This window comes from Populus euphratica, unplaced genomic scaffold, assembly GCF_000495115.2.
Source record: "Populus euphratica unplaced genomic scaffold, PopEup_1.0 scaffold153.1, whole genome shotgun sequence".
In the NCBI taxonomy this organism is placed as follows: Eukaryota; Viridiplantae; Streptophyta; class Magnoliopsida; order Malpighiales; family Salicaceae; genus Populus; species Populus euphratica.
In genome coordinates, this window is record NW_011499953.1 from 225,189 (window position 1) to 246,904 (window position 21,716).

Genomic DNA, 21,716 nt, shown 5'->3' on the forward strand with positions numbered 1-21,716 from the left:
TCTGAAATTATTTTTTTTGTGGCCAATTTATGATAGATGTCACAGGGCCCAAGATCTCAAACCCAGGATGGCTTTGGGTAGAAATGACACTCTACTAATCATGACTCCAAGATAATTCCATAGTTTTTTTTTTTCCTTTTTTGGAGATCAGTAATGGATGCCAGTCATAAATGGAACTTGCTGCTATAACAAGCAACTCAGATGTTGTGGTGTCAATGGGGAAGGAATATTTGTGGATTTGGATGAAACTCACTAATAATGGTCACACATATCTGAGACAAGAATGTTTGAAAAATTGAAGAGCTGGTAGCAAATCATGATTACCTCTAATATAAATGCTTGCATCATATACTAAACATGAAAGGTCATTCAAAATCAAAGAGGCTATTAGCATCAACTCTCTTTTCACCCCTTCATTCAGATGAAACCATCATGGTGGGCACCATTTAAATGAAGCCATACACTAAGGTCACAGTTTTGATTAGACAGATCCTCAACAGATTGATAAAATTTTGAAACATTGTTCCTCCCCTCTAAATAGAATTACCACCACGCTGATTTCATCACAACATTTGGTGAGGCTATGACTAGGTGCTAAGCCCCTACTTTCTTAATCATGCTCATAGCAAAGCCAATTAACCTTTTATTATGAAAAGTGCTTTGACGAAGGATTTATTGTAGGGTTTAGAATCAGCATGGTGGACCAAGATTGTTTCCCACCTTTTATGCTCTGTCAAATGATCAAACTAAAGATTTTTCTGCTGTCTTTTCTGTCTAGTTGAGAGAGTGACTGACTACTGCCACCCATTATAAAAAATTTAGCTGAAAGTGGATACCCTTCATAATAATCTCTTTGCAAGTGTTCAAATATGAGACTCAGTGGAGAGACAGGGCACACCTGGGGCCAACCTTGGAAGAGGTATCATTTCATTCTACAAAGACTGTGTTTGGATCTAAACAATAAGCACAATGGAAAATGCGTAGAGAAGCATCTCAAATTTAAAAGGATAAAGAAGGACGAATACCTGGGCGATGTTGGCAATAACAAGAATTTCATCACCATGCCTATTCTTGCCAAAACTTCACGACCATGGACAGAGGTTTTATGTCACCTCGATATCTTATCAACCTAAACAAAGCTGCCAAAAACTAAACGAAACTAAGAATCCACAAAATGCAAAAACTAAACGAAACTAACAATCCATAGAATTGAAGTAAAGCACACAAGTCTAATATTTTCTTCTACTTCAGACATTGGTGGAGCAGGACTTCCACCTTCAACATCCAATCCACAAACAAAAGGGGTCATAAACAGTGAGTTCCACAGTGTTGCACAACATAATTGCACTCAATTATAGCTAATTGCTTCCATCTGTATCAACTAGGTATAATTAATTGATTGATTTCAAGTCTTTAGAGTCTGATTATGGAGTAAAAGCATCATAAACTGATGCCAAATATCCTTCAAAACAGCATAATTTTCAACCCATGAAATCGTGAAAAGAAAATTCAATTTCAGTAAATAATCTTAACGCTGAGCTACATCAGTAATCAAAGGCCAAGCCAAGCTAACGAAAATAATCAAAAACGGATTAAAAAAACTGTCAATCAACCAAAAACATATACAAGAAAACGAGAAGGTACCATTCATTGCAGCACGACTGAGCAAAGAGAGCTCAAATGAAGGAACTTGGAGATCCGATTTTCAGATTTGTAGCAAAAACCGTTACTAAATTATCATCGTTGTACAAGTTTCTTGAGTGGAATCGGCACTGTGATTTCCTAGGATCAGCGCATCATGTCAAGTGCCTTCATTGATATGTTCAGTTCCAATTTCCAAACGAACAGGCTCTGGCAGGAGAGAAATTGTTATCGCTCTTTCAGATAGGGCTTCTAGTCGTGGGCTTGAGTTGGCCCGATTATATTGCTTGAGTGAGGAGTTTCGAATGGGCTTAGTAAATGGGTTGGGGTTTTGGGCTAATAATTAAATCTAAGTAACAATTAAAAAATTTAGTAGAAGGATGTGAAGGTGTAATAACATTGTTTTTTTAAAGTATTTTTTATTTAAAAATATATTAAAATAATATTATTTTATTTTATTTTTAAATATTTTTAATATATAAAAATAATATAAAAACAACAAAAAATATTAATTTAAAATAAAAACATTATAATTTTTTAAAAAACACATTTGAATAAAAAAAACACCACCTTATAAGTTTCAACATTCCTGCTGCTTGAGTTTCACAGTATTTGAGGTACTAGAAAAAGTAGATTTCTACGCTTATACCTGCCCCAACCTATATAATTAATTTTAAGATATTAAAAAATTAATTAAAATATATATAAATTTATTTGGATTCTCATTGTTAATAAAAAAAATTAGCATGGAAAAAAACAAACCGTGAGTAATGTTACACTTGACACCATGACAGTCTTAAAAATAACTATTTGAAAATAATATATTTTTGATATTTTATTTTTTTTACAAGAAATGGTTTTATTTAAAGAGTTATTATCTAGTATTATAATTACTAGAAACCTTAATTAATCATGAAAGATTATACGGTACGAGATTAGCTAAACAAAAAAAAAATTATTATTCTTTAAGCATCCTGTCTTGAAGTAGGGAAAGATTATACGGTACGAGATTAGCTAACAAAAAAAAATTATTATCATTTAAGCGTCCTGCCTGGAACCGAATTCCAAAACTCTCACGCATTTGATTTGGTGCGATGCTGTATTTTTAATTTTATCATAAATTATCAACATTTTATTGGTTTATGATATGATAATTTGCGTGTAATATTACTGAACTTAGCGCTGGTGAATATTACGTAGTTATAAAAATAAAATAAATTTAAATCAGTATTTTTATTCTCGACTTTAATGTCAGTAAATAAACAAATAAAATAAATATATTTTTAGGCATACATATTTATTAAATATAATAAAATAAAATAAATTTAAATTATTATTTTTATTTTTAACTCTAACATCCATAAATAAAAAAATATATATTTTTACGTATATATATATTTTTTATTTTCATGTAACTAAATAAAACATAATAAAATAAAATAAATTTAAATCAATATATTTATTTTTTTTATTTTTTTGGGTCTAGTTTAGCCTAAATATACTGCTAGGCAAAGGCACGCACCACGCGTGCGTACACAGCGAAGGGCTAATTAAATTCAAGCTGCACTGTGACTTTGTAATGAAACATGGAAGAGGAGGGAACAAAAAACACTTACCTGATCTGCAGGCGTTGCTGGAGGCGATAATGACGATGGTGATGTTGATGCTGGCCTCTGTGTCTTCTGCTTGTGTTTTCCTTTTGTTTCCCCTGTCTTTCTGTTTTCAGTTTCTTCCTTCGCTTCTAACTTTGTTCGTCGCCCCGGTTATTGAGATGAAGGAACGAAGACGATGATGAAATGCTGGTTCTTTTCTGTATACTTTTTTTTGGGTTTCAACCTCTGTTTCCTCCGGTTTGTTCCCTTTTCTATTTTTTCCCTCTGTTCCCCTTTTTTTTTTCTCTGGTCTCTCTCTAAATACTCTGCAATCCCCTGTTTTTCTTCGTCTTTACTCCATTTTTTTTATTTGTATATTAGGCTTGAATTATGGGACTAAACCAAAGCTAGGTTTAGCTCTCTGTTTTCTTCCTTTTATTCCCTCTGCTCCTGGGTTTTTTATTTTTGCTTTTGTTCTCTGTGTCTCCGCTGTTTCCCCCCTCCTTGTTCATCTGCTGCTGTGCTCGATATTTATAGGCAAGAGAAAGCCCTTGCACCTTCTAGAACGATCGTGCAGCTGCTGGGATAGCATCTATTAATGGCACATCATGGGCGAAAGACGTGGCCACGTTCTATGCCGTTTCTGTTGAATCGGGATGGAGGAGATGAACAGGAAAATGTTAATGGACATTTTCATGTTGGTCCTTGAAGTGTAGAAACTTCTGTAATCAAGCCCCTTGGTAAATTATAATTGGAACTCTGTTTTTTAGTTTCATTTACAAAATAATCCTTGAATTTTAATTTCTTGTACATTTGACCATAATTAGCCCTATACTTTGATATTATTTTAATTAAACCCTTGATTTCATTAATTAAACCAAATTCAAGTTCAATCAAGTCTCAAAACTTATCAATTCTTGAATTAAGTTCTTTATTTGACTGCTAAAACTAATATAAAGTTCAATTAAACCCTAAAACTTCCAATAATGTTGCTCTTAACTCAAATTTTTATTTATTTATTTATTTATCATTTTTCAATATAATAATAATAATTATTATTATTATTATTATTATTATTATTAAAATAAAAGGATAAAAAATGGAGTTATCACAAGTGAAAAACCATCTCCAATACAAAAGGGGAAAAACACGGCTTACTGTGATTCTTGGCACGAGGGATGGGAAGATAAGGGCTGTAAGCAAAGATTGTCGTTTGTGAAAGAACACTTGCTTGCTACTGAAGCAGGACATCATTCTCATTTATTACGAGAATAATGTTTGTCTGTAGCTCTTAAGGAAAAATTAGTGTGTTACACAGTTCAAGAGTAGAGTAAATTGCAAGTTGTAAGAGAGATAGCGATATAAATAAATAAATAAATAAATAAATACAAGTTTGATAGAATTTATCTGTCCATCCTTTTTTCGCAATAAAGACCGTCAGCGAACAAGAGATGATCCGCATCCATCGGTGATCAAAGAAAAATGTCAGCTGACATTCATCACATCCTGAGTTCCGGGGCCATTGTTTGCCCTTGGTTAAAAGCTCAGTGCCCTAAAGTATCCAATCATATTTGAACTCCACGTATATATATCCTTGAGCTTTAGCTTGGCAAATAATACTCCGGCAATGCCCAGTGAGATTGTCATATGCAGAGGCCCCATAGAGGTGACAAAGAAATGCAGTCACTGCACAGATTAAGACAAGATCGAAGACTTCTTTTGCAGTCCAAGTTCATGAAACCAATCAACTGCGCGTTGCCCCAGAACACATGTACCTCTCAAATTAACGTCAAGTCCATAGCAGTCGCATGTGCCCATGCCGGCGCACCATTAGCATCTTTCAACGTATAAATGGATAAGCTTGTGCACAATTTGGATAACAGCGACCCCAACTTTCCCATGTTTAGAGATTCACGGTCATAGCTTCTTCTTGCTATCGCAGATTTCCGCTTAGAAGTGGCGGAATAAAGGAAAGTGGCAAAAAAAAATGAAGCCCCAGGTTACGTAGGAATACCCGTTAATATCTGCGAGTGAGAGGAGAAATTGGTCTGGACAAATAACGAAGAGGGACCAGCCGACTGGGACATATGGGCCACCAGGCCTGTAATGGAAAAGTGATATGTAAGAAGGGATCAAGGCCCACAACTAAAGAGGGCAGCGAGTTGTGTTGCCTATCGCTTTATAACCCCACACTGCATTTGTATCTTTGCTTTCATCGACTGGACACCAAGTATTCTGGTTAGCATTTTGGAGGGGAAAAAAAGTAAAAAAGTATTAAAAAGCGAAAATATACGATAAAAAGAAGGTTTAACATGTTGATTTCCTCGCCGCTCGGTCTCTGGGGAGTTTAAATGTGTAATAGTAATTTCAAAAAAAATATTGTATTTTAACTGACGTGTGCTTTGACGGCAACCCTAAACAAAAGTGACAAATTACTATTGAAAGCGAATGATGATATCATTGGAATTTTCTAATCTGCAAGATGGTCTTGGAGATGCAATGCATTTAATGTACGCATGCCTTGTCCTTAAAGTTGGTGGGGATAAATGTGGATGAATTAGTCCAACCGTTCAGGATATGCTTGGCTCTTGTCGTCCGTCTGGGGCTTTGGCTAAATGACCTTGGTTCGTGAAAAATTACTCGTAGACTTATCAGACTGGTAAAACCCTATAAGGTATGCATCAACAAGGTGTCAATATCCGACTACGTGTTTGTTTTATTAAGATAGTTTTTATTGTTGTAATTTTAAAAAATATAATTAGTTGTTGTTAATTAAATTTAAATACCATAAAAAATATAATTAGTTGTTGTTAATTAGTAAAAATTATAATTAAAGTTTATATATATCAACAAAACATTTATAAAATGTTTGTTAATTGTATTAGAAATATAATTATGGTTGTTTTTTAAAGTGTTTTTTTACTTTAAAATTTATTAAAATAATATTTTTTATTTTTAAAAAATTATTTTTTATATTAGCGTATCAAAATAATATGAAAATACTTAAAAAATATTAATTTGAAACAAAAAAATAAAAAAATAAAATTTTTTTAAAAGTATTTTTAGAACATAAAAACAAATAGAGTTTTAAAAAAAATTTACAAGATTCAATTAAAAAATCATATAAAGATTAATGCACAAAACCATATTTCAAACTTAAAAAAGTCCCACGAACAATTTAATTTATTACCCAATAATTTACTATATTTATTTCACCGCAAATACAAAAACTAATAGAAAACAAAAGGCAGCCTAAAACGTTTTGCATCAAATGGTTATACTTACAGGTGTTATGACTGGTTTGAATAATGTAACAACCACGAACTATTTCATTTAATCACAGCAGGAAGCCTAAGCGACCGAACAAGCCCTACAGAAGGACCCAAGAAACCCATGATTTGGTTAGATTGGTGTGAGTGTTCAGGCGCGAATTATAGCGAGCAGTACCCATGAACTTCTGAGGGCCAAGCTCCATGGACTAAGGACTAATTAATTGCCGGAAAGATGAGATGAGAACAGGTTTTTCTGGACCTTTGAAAAACATTAAAAATCATCACATGGCATGCTTATGATGCGGGAGAAGGAGAAGTAGTCGTGTCTAAGAAAACTAGGTGCCTTCTATTTAGTTAATGCATTAACCATTAAGCAGCTTTCTATCGGTACTTTTGAAGACAAGCTTTAAATTCTCTCTGCCTATGGTATTATATAACCGGGGCCAAAGGGTCCCCAGGTCATAATCTCTCATACTCGAGTTCTTCTTGTAATATTTTTCCGCACGAAAGGATTGTTCTTGGGACCTTATGATAGAGCAAATTTTGCTTCTATAAGTTAAAAGGGCAAGTGTCAACCAACTTCAGAAAGATTGCAAACAAGCAAATAATGGAAGCAGTCAAATCTCCTGCAGCTCCGGCAACTAAAATGTGAAGAAACAGGAAATTATAGCCAGCTCCAAGCAAAGATTTGGAAAACTTCAGTTAACCAACCAGTCAAACCAAATCTAAATTGACAGCACTTCCACGAGGCAGCTCATGGATTACCCTGGACGGTTTGCCACAGCTCAGTCATTTGTCACTCCAAGCCCTTGCCCATGCTACTTGCTGGCCAGTGAGACATTTGGGCAGTCCCTTATCTTCTGCATCTTGCATTAAGAAGGAAAAAATGCAAGTAAAGAGTGAGGCAGTTATGAGTTACTCCTCCAGTTTCACTAACCATTACCTGTTGTAGGAGAGATACTGTCCATCTTCCCTCTCCTGTATAAATCCATTTTCCCAACCAACTAGAACTTACATTTCCGAGGATTCTCATTACATCATATGAACATTCGTGATCCGAAGAAGGGACTATCTAACAGTCAAAACACTTGTGAATCTCTCTAGAAAATTTGAGCTCACGGTGGGCGGGGGACGTTATGAATATGATGACCACCGACCAACACCCTCTAGCGACAGTCGTCATTGACATGAAGCACTTCTGACCAGAATTTCGGAGCAGCAGGTGGAATGATTATTCATTGCTTATTAGAGAAGACTTGTGTACTTAACCATACTTGACTGGTAAAATAATTGCACTTTTTAACTTACCAATATTTTAAAATACCAAACATAATGCGTGCTTGAAAGCTTACCCACACCAAATTTAACATTTTCATTCGTAGCTCGCCCCTCAATTCTCTTTACAAATTGCAAAACTGAACGTTAGGTTTCCCTGGTTTTCTGGTGAATTAAACTAAAAATTCCGTCCCAAATCGTTAAATACCACCCCCCTCCTCGAACCAAAGAAGGAAAAAAAGAAACAAAGGCCACTTTATTTTTTTGTTCTTTCAATTTTAGAATAACAATTTCCTTCTAGGCACGGGGACTACTTGATTGCATTTCCCCTTCCGGCAAAAGGCAGCGAGATCTCGGATGGTTTCGCCAATTAAATCCTTGAATACCAGCCTCTCGATATCTAAAACAGCTTCAGACATCTCAACTGGGCAGTCTCCCCATCCAGTAACAGTATCACCCGCGAGGTCCTTTCTAAGCATACCACAGATCACCTCAACCAAGTCATCCGATGCGTCTCTCTCCCTAATTTTTTGAAACTCTGACCAAACTTGTTGCAACGAAATCTGTCCTCCCTTCCAAGGAGGCAAATGTCTCTTTCGATTCAGAATTTCCGTGATTGTATCAAAAACAAGCTTTCTTTGCAGTGCTGGCACTTGGGAAGTGTCCTTTCCTTTGAGATGCCGCTGCCTCTCTAGAAACTGGAATATATCTGAGTCTTCGGGCAAATAATTTGAAGCGCGGAGGATATCAGATACGTACATAAAGTCCCAGTCGTCTGAATTTGACTCGGCATGAGAGATTGCTGTGCTCCACATATCATCCTCTAGTTCTGCCAATGGATTGGAAAAATCAAAAGGGTTACAAGACATCGATGTCCAGAGTCACGATAAATTAACAGAACAACATCATTATTCATAGGCAGCACTGTTCCCATTAAAATGTTCCTCTACTTTTAACACAAGGTAAACAGTGTCCATACAGTACGGACATGATAGCAACAAAGTCTTAATAGAACTGACAGAGAGAGCTACTGGTCATAAAAATAAGGAAATGCACATCCACAGACACCCACTGTGCTAGCTCTCTATAACAGGAAGGCAGGGCACTTTGTTTAACACAGTGGGCCATTATTAAAAGTAACCAAGACAAGCATGAAGCATTCTAATTTCTCATGGAAGTCCTGAACGGACATCTGCCAGTCACCTCCGGAAGCATATTCTTTTCGAAGTAAAGAAAAAGAAGAGTACGGGGTTCGGGGATATATATATTTTTTTCTTATTCCAGTAATTTTGCAGCAGGAGTACCTCTTCGACACTTAATTTTGCAGCATATTACACGTCACAGTTACTGAGTTACTCTGGCATTTAACACTCCTCAATAAGGACTGTCCAAGATACGCAGTCGTTTTCTTGAATCCAATGATCATCATCACTTTTAACTTTGAAGTTCTCCCATCTTCCACGTGATTACACAACCGGTGCGTGTTCCATTTTGCAAGCTCCTACGTCGTTTTTAGATGAACCAACCGGCCCCATCACCTGGTTTTAGGTTGCTACCCGTAACAATAATATAGCATAACTTACCATGTTAACCAACCCACGTCATCTATTAATTCGACATCCAGATTTTAGGCATCCTATTAGCCACTGACATGGCAAGTTTTTAATGGATCTTACTTGACTGCTGCACTGTAGGAGGAGGAGCGGAGGACTCCTACGCTAACTACAAGCAGGCCTAGAATCTACTGGCCTCAAATTCCAGCCCTAAAGTAAGGGATCAGAAACTACGTCACCTGCTTTTGAAGCTTCCTCTGGAACTTTTTTACCAAGCAAGAAAAAAATTAGAACAAAATGCGACAAAGACAGGGAGTCCCCTTACCTTTAAAATCAACGCAACGTTTCATGACAGGTGAAGGAGAAGATTCCTCCTTGTAAAACGAGGAATCAAGCACTGATACTGGACTAGGTTGCAGCTCGTTTGCAGTTATCTCTGCTATGCTATGAAGCAGCTTATCACACCTCTCCAAGAGATTTCTTCCTTCGTTATAATCCTCCAGTTTCAACCTCTGCAACTGCAAATTCTTAATGTTATTACATTTAGCACAAATTAATCAACAAATTAAATTAAATTAATCCCTTAATTATTTAAAAAAAATACTGAAAATTCACCTCTATATCTGCGCGAGTAGAGGTGCTGAGACTACTCTCAGAGACAGTGGATAATTCATCCTCAGCAGGGACCGCCACTTTATCATCCTTGTGATAAATCTCAACCGTTGGTTTTCTTCTTGGTGACCGATTTGTCGTCTTCGAACTAATTTTTGGAGACTGAACCGGAGACTCTCTTCTCTGCTCCAATGAATCATTACTAACTCTCCTCTGCGTTTCAACACTCATAGGTCTCCTTCTATTGGGACTTCTACCACCATTCTCATTTGCCATTGGCGAACTCGTATTCTTACCTCTGACTTGGCCCCTCACATTCCTTTCAATCTCCGGTCGCTCGCGCCTTGGGCTCATACCAGACAATGTCTCAGCGGAGTAGTATGGATCTCGACGAACACCTGGTCTTTGTCTAAAACTTGAAGGAGGCGAATTGCTAATGATTCTTACATCTGGCCTGTTCATTGAAGCTGGTGATTTTGCTGGCTTCATCAGGACTACTGGAGTTTCTTCATAAACGAAGTTTCTTTGGTTATTTTGATTTCTTGGTTTCTTAGAATGCAAAAGGCCTTTGAGTTGGAGAGCTTCAAGGATATGCTTAAGGGTTTCAAGATCTTTCGATGGTTCATCAATTCCTCTCATTTTCAGCCTCTTCTCAATCTCACCGCATATAGAAATAGTCTGTTTTGGCTCGGGAAAGAAATCAGCTGAATCGAAGAAGCTCTTTCTCTGTCCAACGCCTTTGTTTTGAGCTCTAGCTGGTTCAGCTCTCAAGTTCCGCACCGCATTGTACGCTTTTGGATCTACTGCTCTGCCATTTGGATTCAGATTCTTACCTCCGTTTCTTGAAACACTGGTTTGAGTGTTTTGCTGCAGCGTTTGCTTCAACTGAAAATTGACTCCATCAATGAATCGATACTGAAACAGATCTCTGGAGGCTCTAGACTCAGAAGCAGATCTTCTGAGTTCAGGTTTGTTCACTTGTTCAGAAGGATCCGGACTCGAATCCTGCAATGACTCCAGGCCCATAAGCCTCGCAATCACACTTGGCGATCGGCGTTGTTTGTCATTATCGTCCGTTCGCTCTTCGTTGTATCGATTGACTGACAAGATTGCAGCGTTTGTACGATTTTCTCTCGGCTTAAGGCTACCTTTTGCATCAAATGTTGCTCTACTATCAAGAGACAATCTTGGAGCTTCTTTGCAGAATTTCCAAGATGATTTAGTGCCTTGTTTTAATTCCAGAACAGGAAGAAGAGGAGGCGATTTTGATTGAATATCAACCGATAATAGAGACTGCGGTGCTGCCGGTGAACTGAGCTCCGTCACCGGAGATTGCTTAAACCTGTCCGGAGAAGGCATTGATCTTGTATGCTCCGGTTTCTCCAATTCCCTTGGCATAGCTGGTGATCCAATTGAATTCTCTGGATCCGGTGTAGAATCAACACCCTGAAAATTCCAACAAATAATTACACACTAAAATTAAGAACTAAACAGAGACATATCAACAGAACAGAGAATGAAGATTGAAAAGGATTATTAAAACTTACCGTAGATAAAGGGAGACGTTTGGTGGCATTGAGGCGCTTTCCGGTGATAATCTGCTGACGATCAAAGATCTGTAGGAAGCCCGCCATGCAACCCATCTGCTTCTCTATGTGCTTCTCCATATTTTGCTCTTGTACCATTCCCATCATTTTGTTTTTCCCTTCTTTGAATATTGACTCACTTTCTCGTTAACTCTCTTCTTTCTCAAGAAAACATTTCACTCTCAAGACTTCATCTCTCTCTCTCTCTCTCTCTCTCTATTTCCCGTGCGTATTTCTCTCTGAGACTGCGCCTATATCATCGTCTCCCGCTTTTCTGGTCTTTAAAAGAGTGGGTAAAGTTAAAAGGAAGGGCAAGACAAAATGACAAGATTTACCCTTTAATTACTAGAAAGGCCAAATTGGTTTTTAGCCGTTTGTGCCTTATCATGAAATGGCACTTGGGTCCTCTAATAAGAACGGGGCTTGAAATTGGCGTTTTCAATTCTTGGCAATGCAACTCAGCATCGAATTGTTTTTTAAAAGGTTTTTTTATTTATAAATATATTAAATTTTTTATTTTTTCGAATTTATTTTGAATATTAGAATTATTTAAAATTATAAAAAAATAATTTACCAATATTTTTAACAGAAAAACAAGTATACTCATACTCAAGATGCCAGCTTTATGGTTAATTTGATGGTTTAGCTTATAAATCATGTTTTATTTTTAAAAAAACCAAATTAAAATTGATTCTGTTGGATTTTGTTAGCGTAACATATCCATTCATAACTTAACCAATTCAATTAATGGGTTTGATTTAAAAAAAAAAACTTTTTTACTTTTTATTAAAATAAAAATCTTAAAACATGCCTTTTTAATTAATTTAAGTTAGTACGAGTAACCTAAAACCAGAGCCTTCGGATTGGTAATGAATTTGAGCGGGATTAGCAATTATTACTATTATTTCCACTTGTATCCCCCAGCAATAAGCTGGTCAGCTTCCGTCGGCAATGTACTCTACGTGTCAGATAACCCATTGTCTAGAGCATCGAGAGTTTGAACGATGACTCATAGATTGACTCCCTTTTCCCCTAAACTAACCCCAACTTAGTTCGTTCCTCCTTTTAATGCTTGAGACAACGTTTTCGCTGAGGTTTTACCGTATCTAACGACACTTGTGTGTGTATTGTATAATCTTAGACCCTTTCGGTGTATTAGGTATTATGATATAATTTGTTTTTAAAATATTTTTTGAAAGAATATTTAATTATTTTTATTAAATTTAAATATATTAAAATTAAAAAAAAATATTATTTTAATATATTTTTAAGTAAAAAATATTTTACATCGCTTTACTAAGTATCCATTCGACTATTGTACATGCTTCTTCTTTTTATAACGGTTTGTTTTTTCTTGACTAGGACTATGATTTTTGAACCCATGAAATAAAATTAGTTGGTTTTAAGACTTTCGCATCTTATTAACATTTTTTTATAAATTTATGACTTGAATTTAAGTTTCAATAATCAGCTTTTAAAATAATTTAGACTAATAAATAAGTTATTAATTTAAAATTCTAAAGTCTAAAATTTGATCGAATTTATTTGTTTAGAATAAATAACGGTATAAGTACATCAAAGAAGTCATCCGTTTAAGTTTGGCTGTAAATAGAATTTCATGTTGGTTTTTCTATTTCGATTCACTTCTATAAATGGGAAACTATATCTCTTTTTTGTACATCACTTATTTTATTCCTTCACTTTAATCATGTTCATGTATTTTATATGTTTTTTTTAGTTGCTTTTTAAAAATACTTATGACTTGAAAAGTATTGAATTTTGTTAATGTTTTATATTTTTGACATATCAATATTAAAATAAAAGATATTCTAATATATTTTCTAATAAAAAATTACTTGTAGCAAAATTGGAAACATCCCCCTAGAAAGTAAAAATACAGGTGGTTTTAACTTTTTTTTTTTTTATGATTTATGTGGGGGTGTCCGGACTAACTTGCACGCACCACGACTAATTCTCATGACCCACTGAATATCCTGCAAACCCAGTAGACATGTAAGGCACCACGGAGATGATAAATATACATGCTAGGGCTCGAATCCAGATATAATGGAATGGATCACTAGGTCAAGTACTCGTTTGCAAGTGGTTTTAACTTTTATTTATCATAGTGATTGTGTTTCTAGTGGTGAAAACTTGAAAGTAAAAAAGCAGCCCATGAACAATGGAAAATAACCTATCATCCTCCCATCGTCTCACCAAAACGAGACTGTTAAGTATTCATCATCATGAATTCAATCCGTATATTTTATCGGGTTTGTTTTTATATTTTAAAAATATTTAAAATTTTTAATTTTTTTAGTTTATTAAATTAATATTTTTTTGATATTTTGTTAATATTAAAAATAAATATTTAAAAATTAAAAAAATTTATTTTAATATATTTCTAAATAAAAAATATTAAAAAAAGTAGCTTAACTACCCTTTTAAATTCATGGAGAACTCCGTGACATCTTAGTTCATTTGACTGTTTGGTGCATAAAATATATTAAAATAATTATTTTAAAAATATGATTTTTTAAGCTGAGATTGGAATTTATTACTCAAATTTGGACTTCAAATATCAGCTCTTAAAACAAAACGTGGAGCAATAAATAATTCATTAATTTAAAATGCTTAAATCTAAAATTTGTTCGATTATACTTTATACAATAAATAATAGAGTAAATATATCAAGAAGTCGTCCGTCTAAGTTGGATTGTAAACAAAATCTCATATTGGTTTTTGTATTCGGAATCACTTCTATAAATGGAAAATTTTACACTTCTTTTTTATACATCACTTGTTTTATTCTCTCACTTTAATTATTTTCATGTATCTCGTATGTTTTTCATAAAACTCTTATAAACTATACAGTATATATTGATATCAATTTAACCTATTGTTGGGTATCAATAGGTTACCTCATGCGCTACTATGCAACTTGAACTAAAAAAATCTTTTAATGTAATTAAATAATATTTATACTGTAAAGTTTCTTAAATATTATTATTAAATTCAGTATAATGAATTAAACTTGAACAATCTAAACTTAAATATCTAAGATTATTTTATTAGATTAATTTTTTTTATTGTTTTCTCAAAGTGAAGACTGAAAAACAAAAAAAAATATTTTTTTTATTAAAATAAAAACTCTTGAGAATTTAGGATTATATATATACATATTAACATGACAGTCCTATATTTTTTAATTTAATATTTTTTTATAATTTCAAGCTTAATTCCACCCAATTATCTAATTAAATTATAAAAAGATTCAATTATAGATAAAAAACTTAAAATAATATAAGAAAACCTAGGCGATTCACTACTTATATAGGATGTCGGCTGAAAGAAAGTAATAAATTTTTGTCCCCTTGCAATTATTATTCACTTGCTATCTTTTTAACCTCTCAGGACTTCAATTCATGTGAACTGCAGAATACAGAAACAACAAGAGCTCCTTTTTTTTTTTTTTTTCAAGTGCAGTTGAAATTTAATTAAGGATCCTTCTCCCGAATTGAGCCTGGTGCAGGGATCCGACGGTCTATATGGATTTGAGAACTTCTGACCAATCACTGGTGGAGTGCACGTGTATTTCAAAGCACTCTAATGCCGCCAAGAGAGAGACAGCAGGGTGCTCATTTTAACGCGAATCACGAGAGGCATGGTGGTGTTTTGCAGGAATTTTGTTTTTATTTTTGTTTTAAAGTGTTATTTTGGTTTGAAAAATATTGATATTTTTTTTAATGTTGATTTATGACTGCAATGTCTTAACGTTAAAAATAAATAAAAAAAATTATTGGTGATTGTGTTTCTAGTGGTGAAAACTTGAAAGTAAATGTATCTCCCTTTGTCAAATGTTTTTAATTTTTTTTTCATAATTTAATTTTTTATAGGATTTGGATAGGAGAAACAAAAGGGATCTGATTTATGTAGCTTTGGAGTGGTGGCCTTCGAGATTTCTAGTGGAAGAAAGGCAAACGATCCCAGTGATAAACATTTCTGAAATGAGCGAAACCTGCTTTCTACATAGAAATTAGTCTTGCTTGTCCTCCATTGTGATATCTGGAGTTATTGTGGTGTTAGCTCAATCCTTTTTTGAAAAAAAAAGGAAAAGAATAGAGAAATGTTTCCTTGCATTAAAAAGAAACAGATACGTTCGGTTCCTTTCCTCAACTCCAACATGGGTAATCAGAATAATTTCAGAGCATTAGTGCTCAGAAATGGGCAAGGAAATAAGGATAAAAAGAGAAGTCATCAAGGATTTTCTGGTCTTATTGTAGTTAAGAAGTAGCCCAAAGCCTTGAATGTCAACACCTAGGAAGATCAACTGGTGGAGGAAGCAGCTCGTGATTGGGAAGCTTTCCATCCAAGACAACCCAAGCCATCATTAAGCCCCAGCTCATGTGCAATTCTACATGACAATGCATGAACCATACACCTGATGACAGCCATCATCCACATGGAACAAAGTCAGGAAACCATGGTATTACTACATGAATTTAATTATCTAAGCTAGGATATTACTTAGCATTATATACTTTTAATTAATTACCAACCTGGATTGTCTGCTAAAAACCGTATGGCAACCCAGCCTCCAGAGGATCGACAAGATTGAAATTTGCAGGATCCTTTTTTGGATCAAAGTTCCCAAAACCTTGACCAACAACAAAGAAATTGAAGCCATGCAAATGAAGAGGGTGGCTCTCAGCACGAAGGATGCTGGTGTCCTGCATAATAAGCTCCACGCTGGAGTTAAAAGGAAGCACAACTAGCTTTGTTCCATTGCTCACCATAGTATTGTTTGGTGGGGTGCCGGTATAATTAAAAGGGATTAGTGGATTGATTGGAAAGTTGGGGCTGTAAGCGCCATTTGATTGACCAAAATGATGGGCTTCGAGTAAAGCTTTGGTCGGCATCACCAATGATACATTATTAACAGAAGCTGCAAACCTTGTTCCATTTGGTCCCTGGCAGGTTTGGTTTTTAGAGCACGGATTTGTTCCGAGGCCTACGGTGTACCAGTGACTAGAGATATTGTTTTGGACATGGTTAACCACTTTAATAAGAAGACGATCACGGGGTTAAATTTTTCGCAACACAATTCAACCCAATGCGGCAGTCTAGTCCCAACTAAACTCAGCCTTGCCTCCCCTTTTCGCTCGTGTTTCCTACGACTATGTGTTTCGCTCACCCAACGAAGTTCCCACAATTGCCAAGTCGTATAAAAGGAACAAACACAAGCAAGCACACAAGTTTACAAGAATACCTCTCAACCTTTATTTATCTCATCAACAAAGGATTACACAATACAAGTGTGTGTGCTATGCACAAAATCGCATGCTACACAGCAGAGGCTTGGCAGCCTATTTATAGACAAGTGTGAGTTGCTAGGCTCACCCATAATCCCTATTTTTCAGGCCATAATGGGGCACTTACTCCCCATGATCTCTCATTTTCGGGGCATAGTGGAGCACTTGCTCTCCTATTAACTTAGTGGCTTACATAGTGGAGCACTTCCTTCCCCACTCAGCTGCCACTTCCCCATATTTTGCCCCAATGATACAGCCATATTCTGCCTATCCGCATGGCAGTCCCTACTGCCTATTTTGCTGCGTCAGCTGCTGACTTAGAAGGTCCATCCCCTAAGCTCCCACGTCCATGCCAAGTCGCAAGCTCAACGACTCGCATAGACCATTGCACGCTGCCTGCCGAATTCGTTTCTGCCTACGCAAGGCTGCCGCTGTCCATCGCTGCCGAATTCTAGGCAATGTGCCTTCGTTGACGCATCCCCGCGCCTAGAGCCTTAACAAACCACCCCCACTAGAAGAGTCCGACGTCCTCGTCGGAATAGATGTGAGGTAGTTTTGCACTTGATCCTCAAATTGCCACAAATCTGTGTCCTTCTCCCACGAAACCTCTTCATTCGTCTTCCATTTCACTAAGAATTCTGTCCGCCGATTCTTTTTGTGTTGGCCAAGTCGACGATGATCCATGATCTTGACGATACCATCGTCAAATTGCTTGTGAATCGTAGGAGGGGCTCGTTGCGACTTACTTCTTTTAGGATCCTCATTGTCTTCATAAAATGGCCGTAAGTAACTTACATGAAAAGTGGGATGAAGCTTCAGCCGTTCGGGCAGCTTCAATCTATAGGCAACAGCCCCAACCTTTTCGATGACTTCAAAAGGCCCATCATATCTTGGCACCAACCCTCGGTGCTTTGACGTCCCCACAATTTTCTTCCAAATTTGAGGAGTTAACTTGAGCAACACCTTGTCACCCACACTGAATTCCAGCATTCTTCGCTTTTGATTTGCATATTTGAGCATCCGCTTCCTGGCCTTTCGCAAACTATCTTGAGCTTGCTCAACCAGCTCCTGTTGCTCCATCGCAAATCTGTATGCTGCTGGACTCTTCCCACCAGATATCTGCACTGCAATCTCGGCAGGAGTTTGGGGTTGTGCCCCCAAAACCAGCTCAAATGGACTTGCTTCCGTTGCCGAGGATTTTTGAAGATTATAGCAAAACTGCGCACTATCTAGCAACTCCAACCAGTTTCGCTGCATTGCTGTCACGTAGTGTCTCAAATATTCCTCTAGCAAAGCATTTATCCTTTCCGTCTGCCCATCAGTCTGCGGATGGTTGGCAGTCGAAAACTTCAGCCTTGTTCCCATCATGTTGAACAATGCTGTCCAGAATCTACCCGTGAATCGCACATCGCGATCGCTTACAATGTCTGAGGGTACTCCAAAGTATTTCACCACGTTGCGGTAGAATAAATTAGCGGCCACTTCGGCTGTACACACCATAGGGGCAGCTACAAACACCGCATACTTGGTGAATCTGTCCACGACAACCATGATTGTGTTCATGCCATCCACCTTTGGAAAGCCAACAATGAAGTCCATCGAAACTGACACCCAAGGCTTCTCTGGAATCGGCAGCGGCTGTAATAAGCCTGCTTCTCGCTGCCGCAAAATCTTGTCTTGTTGGCACACAAGACAAGTCCTGACGTAAAGTTCTACATCGTCTTCCATCTTCGGCCAATAATAAGTCTGCGACAAGAGAGCAACCATCCTTTCTCTACCTGGATGTCCTGCCCATTGCGGATCATGAGTCTCCGTCATTAAGTGTTTTCGCAGCTCCCCCTTTGGCACAAAGATTCGACCCCCCTTTGCATAGAGTAGGTCTTGTTCCAGCCAATACCTCCGTATTGTCCCTTCTCGTACAAGCTCAACCATTTTCTTGTACGCTGCATCTTCCCCAGCAGCTAGACGAAGTCGTCCCAGCATGTCCGACTCCACCTGAACAATGGCAAGAACAGTAGCAATTACCTCGCGTCTGCTGAGTGCATCCGCAACCTGATTATGGCTCCCCGGTTTGTGCTCCCATACAAAGTCATATTCGGCCAAGAATTCCTGCCACCGAGCCTGTCTCTGTGACAATTTCTTCTGTGTCCTGGAAAATGTGTTCGCCACATTATCAGTCTTGACCACAAATTTTGGCCCCAACAGATATACTCTCCATATGCCTAGGCAGTGCACCACTGCCGTCATCTCTTTCTCATGCGTCGAGTAATTCTGTTCCGCATCAGTTAGCTTCCGACTCTCAAAAGCAACTGGATGTCCCTCTTGTACTAGCACTCCCCCAATGGCCCTATCCGAAGCATTCGTATGCACTTCAAATGGCTTCTCAAAATCAGGCAGCCCCAAAACTGGAGCTGACGCTACCGCTGTTTTCAGCTTCTCAAAAGCTAGTTGGCAGTCAATCGTCCATTCCCAACTCCGATTCTTCTTGAGAAGATCCGAGAGAGGAGTTGTTTTCTTGCTATAGCCCTTAATGAATCGTCTGTAGTAGTTTGCAAGCCCCAAAAATGACCTCAATTCCGGGACTGATTTTGGTGCTGTCCATTCAACGATGGCTTGAATCTTCCGTGGATCCATCTTCACCTGTCCTTCGCCAATTAAATGGCCTAAGAACATAATTTCCTCTTTTGCAAACTCACACTTTTCCCTCTTTACATACAATTCATGTTCTCTCAATCTACTTAAGACTTTAGAGAGATGAGTTACATGTTCTTCAATGCTTCTACTATAGATTACAATGTCATCTAAGTAGACTACAACAAAATTATCTAAGAAATCATATAGCACATCATTCATTAGATTACAAAATGTTGCTGGAGCATTTGTTAGGCCAAATGGCATAACTAGAAACTCGTATGAGCCATACCTCGTCACACAAGTAGTTTTATGCTCATCCCCATCAGCAACCCGCACTTGCTAATACCCCGACCGCAAGTCCAATTTCGTGAAGATAGAGGCTCCGCACAATCTATCCATCAAATCCTGAATTAAAGGGATAGGATATTTGTTTTTGATTGTTACCTTATTGAGTGCTCGGTAGTCCACACACATGCGAAGGCTTCCATCCGCCTTCTTTTGAAACAGCACAGGAGCACCATATGGAGCCTTGGAAGGGCGGATAAATCCCGAGTCAATCAGCTCTTCCAATTGTTTCCTCAGTTCTGCCAATTCCATTGGCGACATTCGATAAGGGGCTTGAGATGGTGGCTTTGTCCCCGGCACCAACTCAATTCGATGGTCGATGTTTCTCCTAGGTGGGAGTTTCTTCGGTAGCTGAGGCGGCATCACATCCTCGAATTGCTGCAGCATGCTAGCAATTTCGTTTGGCACCTCCCCACAATAGTCTGCCTTCTCATCAACTATTGTCGCAAGAAACACTTCCCCTCCTTTCCGCAATGCTTTGTCAAGAGCAATTGCCGAGACCAAGCTCTTCCCCCCTTTCACCGCTTTCACAGCTGTGATATTGCAACATGGGATGAAACATGGGCATCCCTCACTTGCAATCATGACTCCATTGAGATATGGCATCAACACTATCTTGGCTTTTCGTAAGAAATCTAGACCAAGAATAATATCGTAATCGTCAAGATTTACGACCAACACATCATGCTTACCTCTCCACTGATCCAGTATTATCGGCACATCATAAGACATCCCAGCAATTCTCTGTGCCTTCGAGTTTACTGCCTTCATGGATGTATGGCTATCACTCAGCCGCAAGCCAAGTTCCTTCACCAGCCGATCTGCCACAAACGTGTGGGTTGCTCCTGAATCCAGCATAGCATTCACGTTTTTGCCGTTTATCCCAATCCTCATATACATCAGGTTATCCGTAGCCCCTGACTTTCCCTTCCGCAGTGTATCAATCCTCGCCAAGTCTTCCTCGACAGGGCAGGTTTCGGCAGCCGCATCCCCCGATTCAGCTACCAGGCAGTTTATCACACGCATGGGATTGACATGCGTAACTACCCCCTCATCCTCATCGCTACCCCCAGCCCGGATAGCATTCAACTTCTCCCGCTTCGGGCATTCCCTCGCAAAGTGAGGTCCATCACAAATGAAGCAACTAAAGTTTGGTTTCGGACTCTTACCTTGTGCACCCATAAACTTGGCCTTGCCCTTCTCTACGGCAGCAGTCTTCGATGCACCCCCACCAAATTTCTTCTTCATCTTATCCTCCTTGTTCCTTCCCTTAGCCTTGAAGGAGGCAGATGTATAGCCCTCTCTAGTGGTTGATTTGAAATCAACCAAACTGTCCGCAGCAGCAATAGCGGAGGACAGATCTTTCACGTTCTATCGTCTTAGTTCCGCTTGCGCCCAAGTTTGCAACCCAGACATGAAGTTGAACAGCCTGTCCTCCTCGGACATATTCTCAATGTCGAGAATCAAAGAACTGAAAGATTTAACATATTCACGAACTGACCTTTCATGTTTGAGCCTTTTCAATTCCTCCCGTGCCATCCACGATGCATTGTTGGGAAGGAATTGCTCCTTTAGCTCCTGCTTGAGACGATCCCATGTCTAAATCTTTGGACGTCCAGCACTTAAGTCATCTTTGGTTCTCGTCCGCCACCAAAGTTTCGCATCACCCGTGAGATACATCACGGTAAGATCCACTTGTTCAGCCACACTGATCTTAGCAACACTAAAGTATTGCTCCATGTCCCATAAGAAATTCTCAAGTTCTTTGGAACTTCTTGCCCCACCAAAAGACTTCGGTTCAGGCAACTTAGGTTTAGATGTACTTACCCCAATCGGAGTGTTTCGCACTGCCCTTTTCAGAAGAGCAATCGCCTCTTCGGCAGCTTCCAATCTT

General features: G+C 37.8%; 1 protein-coding gene and 1 long non-coding RNA gene across 4 annotated transcripts; both read right to left on the reverse strand.

The window, feature by feature from the left end:
* Positions 1 to 19: 19 nt before the first annotated feature.
* On the reverse strand, positions 20 to 4,073 carry LOC105138136 (uncharacterized). 2 transcript variants are annotated; one of them, XR_844723.1, is made up of 4 exons: positions 3,258 to 4,073; positions 1,645 to 1,851; positions 1,026 to 1,139; positions 20 to 941 (listed from the first exon to the last, which is right to left on the reverse strand). It is a non-coding gene; the product is annotated as an uncharacterized LOC105138136 (long non-coding RNA). The 2 variants fall into 2 exon arrangements; XR_844722.1 differs by having other exon boundaries at positions 20 to 1,139.
* A 3,769-nt stretch (positions 4,074 to 7,842) lies between these two features.
* On the reverse strand, positions 7,843 to 11,821 carry LOC105138140 (protein LONGIFOLIA 1-like). Of its 2 annotated transcripts, none has more exons than XM_011044148.1 (4): positions 11,493 to 11,821; positions 9,949 to 11,391; positions 9,659 to 9,845; positions 7,843 to 8,609 (listed from the first exon to the last, which is right to left on the reverse strand). In XM_011044148.1, exons 1-4 carry the CDS (start codon positions 11,637 to 11,639, stop codon positions 8,059 to 8,061), a joined length of 2,328 nt encoding a protein of 775 aa, XP_011042450.1. In that variant the 5' UTR covers positions 11,640 to 11,821; the 3' UTR covers positions 7,843 to 8,058. The 2 variants fall into 2 exon arrangements, with proteins under 2 accessions (XP_011042450.1, XP_011042449.1); XM_011044147.1 differs by having other exon boundaries at positions 9,659 to 9,851; positions 11,493 to 11,820.
* Between the last annotated feature and the right edge of the window lie 9,895 nt (positions 11,822 to 21,716).